Below are 11,382 nucleotides of genomic sequence, written 5' to 3'. Positions count from 1 at the left end.
CTACAAAATTGACATTAAATGCGGCTGCTAGACTTTTGACAAGAACAAGAAAGTTTGATCACATTACCCCTGTACTGTATATACCTTTATATACATATATACATACATATATACCTATACTGTATATACCTTTATATACATATATACATACATATATACCTATACTGTATATACCTTTATATACATATATACATACATATATACCTATACTGTATATACCTTTATATACATATATACATACATATATACCTATACTGGCTCACCTGCACTGGCTTCCTGTGCACTTAAGATGTGACTTTAAGGTTTTACTAAATATGTATAAAATACTACACGGTCTAGCTCCATCCTATCTTGCCGATTGTATTGTACCATATGTCCCGGCAAGAAATCTGCCTTCAAAGGACTCCGGCTTATTAGTGATTCCCAAAGCCCAAAAAAAGTCTGCGGGCTATAGAGCGTTTTCCGTTCGGGCTCCAGTACTCTGGAATACCCTCCCGGTAACAGTTCGAGATGCCACCTCAGTAGAAGCATTTAAGTCTCACCTTAAAACTCATTTGTATACTCTAGCCTTTAAATAGACTCCCTTTTTAGACCAGTTGATCTGCCGTTTCTTTTCTTTTTCTTCTATGTCCCACTCTCCCTTGTGGAGGGGGTCCGGTCCGATCCGGTGGCCATGTACTGCTTGCCTGTGTATCGGCTGGGGACATCTCTGCGCTGCTGATCCGCCTCCGCTTGGGATGGTTTCCTGCTGGCTCCGCTATGAACGGGACTCTCGCTGCTGTGTTGGATCCGCTTTGGACTGGACTCTCGCGACTGTGTTGGATCCATTATGGATTGATCTTTCACAGTATCATGTTCTCATATGTTCTCATAGTCATCAGTATCAACAGTATCACAGTATCACGTTCTCATAGTCATTATTGTCACCGATGTCCCACTGGGTGTGAATTTTCCTTGCCCGAGGATGTCGTAGTGGTTTGTGCAGCCCTTTGAGACACTAGTGATTTAGGGCTATATAAGTAAACATTGATTGATTGATTGATTAATGCATATACCTAAAATTTGATACAAGTATTTTAGCATTGGTATACTTTAATTTGAATTTAAACCATGAAACATACAAAACAAATGAAAAAAAAAAAACATGTACAATTGAACATAAACATGGTACATTTTGCTTGACAATAATGTTTTATACATTAAAAATTTCAGTAGACACTGTGTTATGAGAGGGAGTAAAAAAATAAAATAAAATGAACACTTTGGCCAAAAATGGCCAAAGTAATAATAATAATAACGATAGATTAGATTTAGATCGCGCTTTTTTATTGTTGGATACTCAAAGCGCTCACAGTGAAGTGGGAACCCATCGTTCATTCACACCTGGTGGTGGTAAGCTACATCTGTAGCCACAGCTGCCCTGGAGTAGACTGACGGAAGTGTGGCTGCCAGTTTGCGCCTACGGCCCCTCCGACCACCACCAATCATTCATTCATCATTCATTCACCAGTGTGAGCAAAGGTGAAGTGTCCTGCCCAAGGACACAACGGCAGCGATGTGGATGTCAATAGGTGGGAAACGAACCTGAAACCCTCAGGTTTCTGGCACAGCCGCTCTACCCACTACCTCATTCCGCCCCTATTATTATTATTATTATTGTTATTATTATTATTATGATCACTTAAAAAAATGACTATGACAACTTCAGATTGTTTTCTTTGTTTTACTTTGGCCAAAAATAAAACAAACACATTCTGAAAATGTACACAACACAACTAATCCCCTTGCCAAACACTTCAAGTTAGTTGAACATTTAGAAGAAAAAAATGGTGCATTTTCAAAAAGACCTTGAAGAACACAATGAACTTAAGACTTAATCTCACTGTCTATAATAAACTTTAAGTCACAACCCATCTAGGAGTGAACAACAAACAAAATAAAGCATGAATAAAAACTATTCTATGTATCAACTACCTCATTTGTCATTTCCACATATTAATCCTGTGCTAACTCAACAAACCATACACACTGAGGTAGAAACTATTCAAGAGTGTTGAGTTACTTCCTGTCTTCTAGACATAATGTGTATTGATAGAAAAATAAAAGCAGTGCAATGTGTGAACAATTTCAACAAAGCACAAATAAAAAGTTGAAAGACTGACAGTATTGCAGTAAATCACACACTGTTCACTTTCTTTACATTTGCACAGAAGACAATCATTTTCACAGAACTATATCAGTGTGCAGTGTCTCATGCTGCATTTTACATTTCAACTTTGCAGTAAAAAAGGGTGTAGTGCAGGTTTTTGAGCGTGCACAAACTTGACACATGAGGCCCCAGGTCCCTGGACTGAAGAAGGAGTAACCAAGCACTTGAAGTATCATCTATCTTACTGTTCAGGAAGGTTTCAGATACAGAGAAGACATGGGGTCATGAGTAGATAAGATTATGTTTCAAATAATCCAAGTTTGTATGAATACCTCAGATATTAGTGAAAGAAGCAGTGAGGAGGTCCTGGGTAGGGTGGATGTCGCCACATATGAGCAACATACCACAAACTAAACAACTAATTGCTTATTTTCCCTTGTGTGTTCTTGTGTGTTTTACTGCATCTGCTTTATGTGGGAACCTTTTACCGCACACTGAACAACTAAATGGTTTTTCACCTGTGTGTGTTTTCATGTGTCTAGTCAAATTGCCACTTTGAGAAAAGCTTGTGCCACAAACTGAACAATTAAATGTTTTTTCACCTGTGTGTGTTCTCATGTGTTGAGTCAAAATGCCACTTAGAGAAAAGCTTTTGCCACAAACTAAACAATTAAATGGTTTTTCTCCTGTGTGTGTTCTCATGTGTTCCGCCAAATGGCTATTTTGAGAAAAGCTTTTGCCACAAAATGAACAATTACATGGTTTTTCTCCTGTGTGTGTTCTCATGTGTTGAGTCAAATAGCTATTTTGAGAAAAACTTTTACCACAAACTGAACACTTAAATGTTTTTTCACCTGTATGTGTTCTCATGTGTTGAGTCAAATGGCTATTGTGAGAAAAGCTTTTGCCACAAACTGAACACGTAAAAGTTTTTTCTCCTGTGTGTGTTCTCTTGTGTTGAGTCAAAATGCTATTTCTAGAAAAGCTTTTGCCACAAACTGAACACGTAAATGTTTTTTCACCTGTGTGTGTTCTCATGTGTTGCGTCAAATGGCTATTTTGAGAAAAGCTTTTGGCACAAACTGAACACTTACCGTATTTTCCGCGCTATAAGCCGCCCCGTGTTATAAGCCGCACCTTTAATGAATGGCATATTTTAAAACTTTGTAAACCTATTAGCCGCACCGGGTCATAAGCCGCGCCTACGCTGCGCTAAATGGAATGTCAAAAAAACAGTCAGATAGGTCAGTCAAACTTTAATAGTACAAACCAGTGTGCAAATGTGCAATTACAACAATAGTAACACTCAAAATATAATGTGCAAATGTGCAATCACAATAGTAACGCTCAAAATATAATGTGCAAATGTGCAATCACAATAGTAACACTCAAAATATTGCAGAGCAATAGCAACATCAATAACTCAACGTTGCTCGAACGTTAAGGTCACAGCACACAAAATAAACATTCAAAACTCACTTTCAGAAGTTATTCCTCATCAATAAATCCCTCGAATTCTTCTTCTTCGGTGTCTGAATTAAAAAGTTGGGCGAATACAGCATCCAAAATGGCGGGCTCCGTCTCGTCGAAGTCATCAGAGTCAGTGTCGCTGTTGTTGTCCGGCAGTTCCATGAATCCTGCCTTCCGGAAAGCTCGGACCACAGTTGAGACCGATATATCCGCCCAGGCATTTACAATCCACTGGCAGATGTTGGCGTATGTCGTCCGGCGCTGTCTCCCTGTTTTAGTGAAGGTGTGTTCGCCTTCGGTCATCCATTGTTCCCACGCCGTTCGCAGTCGAGCCTTGAATGCCCTGTTGACACCAATATCCAGTGGTTGGAGTTCTTTGGTTAATCCACCCGGAATGACGGCGAGTGTTGTATTAGTGTGCTTTACTTGTTTCTTGACACCATCTGTAATGTGGGCACGCATGGAGTCGTAAATCAACAGGGACGGAGCTGCGTGAAAAAAGCCACCCGGTCTCTTCACGTAAACTTCTTTCAACCACTCGCTCATCTTTTCTTCATCCATCCATCCCTTCGAGTTAGCTTTTATGATGACGCCGGCTGGAAAGTTTTCTTTTGGCAAGGTCTTCCTTTTAAATATCACCATGGGTGGAAGTTTCTGCCCATTAGCATGGCAAGCTAGAACCACAGTGAAGGACGACTTCTCATTCCCTGTGGTGCGAATATTTACCGTGCGTGCTCCCATTTTATCCACAGTGCGGTTCACAGGAATATCAAAAGTCAGTGGAACCTCGTCCATGTTGATAATGTGCTCTGGCCGGATCTTTTTTTCAGCTATCTTGCTTTTACAGTATGCGCGGAAAGTAGCCAGCTTTTCTTTAAAGTCTTTTGGCAGTTGCTGTGAAATAGTAGTCCGTGTGCGGATGGAGAGATTGCGTCTTTTCATGAAGCGGAAACACCAAGAAGCACCACCTTTAAAATCATCCAAGTGAAGTTCGCTTGCTAGCGCTGTTGCCTTCATTCGAATAGTGATGGTACTGACGCTTCTGCTTGCTGCTCTCTGCTCAACAACCCACTGTTCGAGTTTGTCCTCCAACTGTTGCCATCTTGCTTTGTTCCCTCGGAAACTCTGTGTTGTCTTCTTTACTTGGCGCAGGTCATCTTGTTGCTTCCTCCACCTACGCACCATTGACTCGTTTATGTCGAATTCTCTCGCTGCTGCTCTATTTCCGTGTTCTTCTGCGTGACTTATTGCCTTGAGTTTGAATTCTGCGTTGTACGCGTGTCTCTTAGTAGGAGCCATTTTGTGGTCGTCTTTACAGAAACACACAAATGAAATGAATCGAATTTGCCGCGCGCTTCTTCTTCTACGGGGGCGGGTGCTTACCTTTGCGGTTGCGTACTGTAGAAGAAGAAGCGCTTCCTCTTTCCAGGTGGGCGGGTGCTTACCTTGGCGGTTGCTTACCGTAGAAGAAGAAGCGCTTCCTCTTCTACGGGGAAAAAAGATGGCGGCTGTTTACCGTAGTCGCGAGACCTAAACTTTATGAAAATAAATATTTATATTAATCCATATATAAGGCGCACCGGGTTATAAGCCGCACTGTCAGCTTTTGAGAAAATTTGTGGTTTTTAGGTGCGGCTTATAGCGCGGAAAATACGGTAAATGTTTTTTCTCCTGTGTGTGTTCTCATGTGTTCTGTCAAAATGCTATTTCGAGAAAAGCTTTTGCCACAAACTGAACACTTAAATGTTTTTTCACCTGTGTGTGTTCTCATGTGTTGAGTCAAAGAGCTATTTCGAGAAAAGCTTTTGCCACAAACTGAACACTTAAATGTTGTTTGACCTGTGTGTGTTCTCATGTGTTCAGTCAAATGGCTCTTTTTAGTAAAACTTTCAGCACAAACTGAGCAGCTCAAACATGTTTCACCTCTCTTCTTTGCAGAGCATTCAGAGCGTTTGTTGTCAGTGTGAGTCCTCATATCTCCTTCACAGTCTGTATCGCTGCTCAAAGGTTCTTCAACTTCGTCTTCAGCCTCACTATCTGATAGTGGAGCTAAGAGGTTGTCTACTTGTGGTTTCTCTTCATCTTCTTCAGTCTTCACAGAGACAACAGTCAGTGGAAACTTGGTGTAATCAGCTTCCTCTCGTCCTAGAAGACACTCTCCCTCCTGAGTGATGCAGAGTTCCTCCTCTTCCTTTTTAATGCAGGGTGGTTGTGGAGTCTCCTGCTTCAAAGTGGAGCTCCCCCCTGACTGAGGGGAAACTTCTTCTGGATTACCCATCAGCTGCTGGACGTCTGCAAGACACAAACAACAAAAACACACTTTCTTCTATGTACTGTATGTGTGTGTAGTAGGGTTGTACAGTATACTGCTACTAATAAAGTATTGTGGTACTAATCAATTAAATTGGTACTAAACCACCTTTGAAAAGTACCGTTACCGTTCTTTCATCTGAATGCCGATGTGCGGCGGTGACTACAGAGCATGATGTTGAGTGGGGATGTCCCGATACAACTTTTTCACTTCCGATACGATACAGATATTGTAGCCTTGAGTATTGGCCGATACTGATATCAATACGATACGATATAGGCACGAATCATACATACTGTATATTTATTCCTTATTTTGTTGTGTGAAATGTTAGAAAAGGTTTGATAAAGTGATGTTACTGTTACTGTTGTTGTTAAAACAGAAAACAATAGTCAGCAAGAGTAAGTATAGGAAAAACTGACCCAGTTATTATTAACCAATTGGTTCCATAAATGTTAACCTTCAACATAAGAGAATTACCTCAACAAATCCAATCAAAACAAAATGTTATATTTAAAGTGCAAAATAACCACTAATACCAACATAGTTATACAGTTGAATACAATAAATTAAAAACAAATTATAAGACCCTGAAAAATAACCTAAATAAATCCAATTTAAAAAAAAAAACGTTTTAAAGTGCAAACAATTCAAGTTTACTTCAGTTATTTTTTTCCTGTCAGCATATGTTGGAAACAACTGTGGGCAGACACAAAACAACAAAAACAACACAATATTGTCCACGGTCCAACTGTTTTAAGTTAAGAATTCACAGCTCCAGTTTCACTGACTGACTGTGCCCAAAACAATGTAGTAAAGACTCTTAGTCTTCACTGAAGAATAGTGTAAACACAATAAACATATCACTCTAATAACAAGAGCATAAAACTAATAATAATCAGTCAGTGCTGACTACCCTTACTACTCCTCCTCCTCCTTCTACACTGTCTGCAGTCTGAGCTTAATGTGGAGATTTTTTTTAAAGGGGAACATTATCACCAGACCTTTGCAAACGTCAATATATACCTTGATGTTGCAGAAAAAAGACCATGTATTCTTTAAACCGATTTCCGAACTCTAAATGGGTGAATTAAACGCCTTTCTGTTTATCGGTCTTTTAGCGATGACGTCAGAACATGACGTCACCGAGGTAACACACCCGCCATTTTCATTTTCACGTTACAAACACCGGGTCTCTGCTCTGTTATGTTCCGTTTTTTCAACTATTTTTTGGAACCTTGGAGACATCATGCCTCGTCGGTGTGTTGTCGGAGGGTGTAACAACACTAACAGGGAGGGATTCAAGTTGCACCACTGGCAAGAAATCTTCCGCCAGACCCCCATTGAATGTACCAGAGTGTCTTCACATTTGACCGACGATGCTAAGACAGACATGGCACAGAGATGTATGGATAACCTGCAGATGCATTTGCAACGATTAAGTCAACGAAATCACAAGGGTGAGTTTTGTTGATGTTGTTGACTTATGTGCTAATCAGACATATTTGGTTGCAGCATGACTGCCAGCTAATCGATGTTAACATGCTATTTACGCTAGCTGTATGTATATTTGAAACTAGATACCCACATTTAATGCGAAACAAACACTTACCAATCAACGGATTTAAGTTGCTCCAGTGTCACAAGATGCGAAAGTCCTGATCGTTTGGTCCGCACATTTTACCGGCGATGCTAATAAGGCAGCCATGCTATGGGCCACTTCATTAGGTACACCCACGCTATGGCCGAATAGCGTCAATAGCTAGTCGCTCAATAGCTTCAATTTCTTCTTCAATTTCGTTTTCACTATCTGCCTCCATACTCCGACCATCTGTTTCAATACATGCGTAATCTGTTGAATCGCTTAGGCCGCTGAAATCCGAGTCTGAATCCAAGCTAATGTCGCTATATCTCGCTGTGGTAACCGCTATGTTGTTTGTATTGGCAGCACTGTATGACGTCACAGGGAAATGAACGGTTGAATCGCAAATAGCGAATATGAAGAACTTTAAAGCTTTTTTTAGGGATATTCCGGGAGGTGTAACATTTTGAAAAAAACTTCGAAAAATAAAACAAGCCACTGGGAACTGATTCACGCAGGATTATACCAAGTGTCGTTGCTTGCCTACTGTTTACTACTGCGGTAACTTCTAACAGACATTTCCGCCATTTTGGATCGAGGTTCGTTGTTAACATTGTTCAACAAAGTCGGCTAATTTCTATTTTTAGGGCTTGGAAATCGAATAACTTTCAAATGAGGGAACGCAACACACTCACCTTCATCTTCGCTTTTCAGATTGTTCTCCGTTGGTGGCGCTGATTCTCTTTCACTTTCTCTTTGACATGACGTCACCATCTTAGCATAGCAGTAGTCGTCCATCTTCTATCACGTCTTCAATCTTCACTTCAGCTAACACGCCGTCGCTCCACACTCAAAGTCCGTGTGGTGGGCTTAAGAAAAGGCGAATAGTTGAGGTATTTGATGCTCTTTTTGAATCTATAAGATCGTAAATGTGAAACTTCTCCAGAAAGCCACGCCGCTTAGTCCGCCATCTTGGACTTTCCGCTTTACCGACGTGTTTGCGCATGCGCCAGAAGTGTGCAACTTCCGGTGGACAACTGCACTTTAAAAAATAAAATACTTTTTAAATAACTAGCGGCCCTTTTCATCTTTTCTTACATTTCTGTCTTATAATTGAAGTGCTCCTTATTGCCAAAACATTTTTGATATCAAATTACTTTGGAGATAGAAATTCAACAAAAATGGACAATGTTGTATTCTGTCTTTTAGTGGGTTCAAGCAAACGGCAAGTTGTTTGACAAAGTAAGTCTTGTGAAAGTGTGAAAGTCACACTACCCCAGTATACATTTTCAACATTTTAGCGTTTCACCCTTTTGACGTTTTTCTCCTCTTGACTTTTATCAGTAATATCCTCATTGAAAGATGACTTGCAGAGGTGGGTAGTAACGCGCTACATTTACTCCGTTACATCTACTTCAGTAACTTTTGGGATAAATTGTACTTCTAAGAGTAGTTTTAATGCAACATACTTTTACTTTTACTTGAGTATATTTATAGAGAAGAAATGCTACTTTTACTCCGCTCCATTTATCTACATTCAGCTCGCTACAAAACAAATGAAAATTAACGCTTCAAAGTAAGTGAATAACAATTGAACATAAACATGGTACATTTTGCTTAACAATAATGTTTTATACATTAAACATTTCAGTAGACACTGTGTTATGAGAGGAAGTAAAAAATAAAATAAAGAACACTTTTGCCAAAAATGTCTGACAAAAATCAAAAATATCGAATAATGCCATCCATCCATCCATCATCTTCCGCTTATCCGAGGTCGGGTCGCGGGGGCAACAGCCTAAGCAGGGAAACCCAGACTTCCCTCTCCCCAGCCACTTCGTCTAGCTCTTCCCGGGGGATCCCGAGGCGTTCCCAGGCCAGCCGGGAGACATAGTCTTCCCAACGGGTCCTGGGTCTTCCCCGTGGCCTCCTACCGGTTGGACGTGCCCTAAACACCTCCCTAGGGAGGCGTTCGGGTGGCATCCTGACCAGAACCCCGAACCACCTCATCTGGCTCCTCTCCATGTGAAGGAGCAGCGGCTTTACGTTGAGTTCCTCCCGGATGGCAGAGCTTCTCACCCTATCTCTAAGGGAGAGACCCGCCACACGGCGGAGGAAACTCATTTGGGCCGCTTGTACCCGTGATCTTATCCTTTCGGTCATGACCCAAAGCTCATGACCATAGGTGAGGATGGGAACGTAGATCGACCGGTAAATTGAGAGCTTTGCCTTCCGGCTCAGCTCCTTCTTCACCACAACGGATCGGTACAACGTCCGCATTACTGAAGACGCCGCACCGATCCACCTGTCCATCTCACCATCCACTCTTCCCCCACTCGTGAACAAGACTCCTAGGTACTTGAACTCCTCCACTTGGGGCAGGGTCTCCTCCCCAACCCGGAGATGGCATTCCACCATCCCTGGGAATAATGCCGAAAAATGGAAATACAACTAAGACTGCATTACAGTTTAGAATCTGTACACAATATGGTGTAAAACAATATTTACTTTAAACACTAATTTCAACAATTTGCCTGAAAGCTCACCAAATTGAGGATGGACCAGGTGGGCTCGGCTGATGGCAAAACAGAGTCGATTATTCCAGTTGTGTACTTTGTACGGATAGCGAGCTTTCTTTCTGTGGAGCTCATGTTCCAAAAGGAAAGGACAATTAATTATTATTAATAATGATTAATCAATCAATCAATCAATGTTTATTTATATAGCCCCAAATCACAAATGTCTCAAAGGACTGCACAAATCATTACGACTACAACATCCTCGGAAGAACCCACAAAAGGGCAAGGAAAAACTCACACCCAGTGGGCAGGGAGAATTCACATCCAGTGGGACGCCAGTGACAATGCTGACTATGAGAAACCTTGGAGAGGACCTCAGATGTGGGCAACCCCCCCCCTCTAGGGGACCGAAAGCAATGGATGTCGAGCGGGTCTAACATGATACTGTGAAAGTTCAATCCATAGTGGCTCCAACACAGCCGCGAGAGTTCAGTTCAAAGCGGATCCAAGACAGCAGCGAGAGTCCCGTCCACAGGAAACCATCTCAGCGTAGAGATGTCCCCAACCGATACAGGCGAGCGGTCCATCCTGGGTCCCGACGAGCGGTCCATCCTGGGTCTCGACTCTGGACAGCCAGTACTTCATCCATGGTCATCGGACCGGACCCCCTCCACCAGGGAGGGGGGGACATAGGAGAAAGAAAAGAAGCGGCAGATCAACTGGTCTAAAAAGGACGTCTATTTAAAGGCTAGAGTATACAGATGAGTTTTAAGGTGAGACTTAAATGCTTCTACTGAGGTAGCATCTCGAACTGTTACCGGGAGGGCATTCCAGAGTACTGGAGCCCGAACGGAAAACGCTCTAATTATCAAAGAGGGACGGCACAGATGCGTTCCTAAGGAACTTAGGAAGAAAGAACTTCATCAAAAGGTGCGATGATTCGTACCTGGAGTTTAATGGCGATAAAATGAAGGAGATGTACATTGACTTTGGTCGGGATCCACCTGCCAAAGCACACATTCTCATTAGCTCGATTGGTAGAGTGGCAATGCCAGCAACTTGAGGGTTGCAGGTTCGATTCCCGCTTCTGCCAACCTAGTCACTGCCGTTGTCAATCAATCAATCAATCAATCAATGTTTATTTATATAGCCCCAAATCACAAATGTCTCAAAGGACTGCACAAATCATTACGACTACAACATCCTCGGAAGAACCCACAAAAGGGCAAGGAAAACTCACACCCAGTGGGCAGGGAGAATTCACATCCAGTGGGACGCCAGTGACAATGCTGACTATGAGAAACCTTGGAGAGGACCTCAGATGCTGGCAACCCCCCCTCTCTAGGGGACC

General features: G+C 41.9%; 2 protein-coding genes across 8 annotated transcripts in view; one reads left to right on the top strand and one right to left on the bottom strand.

Annotated features, from left to right (window-relative positions):
- Positions 1–11,382, top strand: part of LOC133553184 (zinc finger protein OZF-like) — an 839,429-nt gene that overhangs the window by 336,452 nt on the left and 491,595 nt on the right. The window lies entirely within an intron of this gene.
- LOC133558483 (zinc finger protein OZF-like) overlaps positions 1,141–11,382 on the bottom strand; it is a 135,692-nt gene continuing 125,450 nt past the window's right edge. For 5 of the 7 annotated variants that reach the window (XM_061910844.1, XM_061913182.1, XM_061911633.1 and 2 more), the window contains 2 exons: positions 5,274–5,911; positions 1,143–3,238 (listed from right to left, as the gene is read on the bottom strand). In XM_061910844.1, the coding sequence (XP_061766828.1) occupies positions 2,576–3,238; positions 5,274–5,911 (1,301 nt within the window). In that variant the 3' untranslated portion in view covers positions 1,143–2,575. Of the gene's footprint in view, positions 3,239–5,273; positions 5,912–8,207; positions 8,511–11,382 lie in introns of those variants that run through there. The other 2 variants (XM_061915516.1, XM_061914013.1) reach the window with 2 other exon arrangements.

The sequence above is a fragment of the Nerophis ophidion genome, linkage group LG01, assembly GCF_033978795.1.
Source record: "Nerophis ophidion isolate RoL-2023_Sa linkage group LG01, RoL_Noph_v1.0, whole genome shotgun sequence".
NCBI classification, from domain to species: domain Eukaryota; kingdom Metazoa; phylum Chordata; class Actinopteri; order Syngnathiformes; family Syngnathidae; genus Nerophis; species Nerophis ophidion.
The sequence above is the reverse complement of the archived record's forward strand: the minus strand, read 5'-3'. Positions and strand labels throughout refer to the sequence as shown.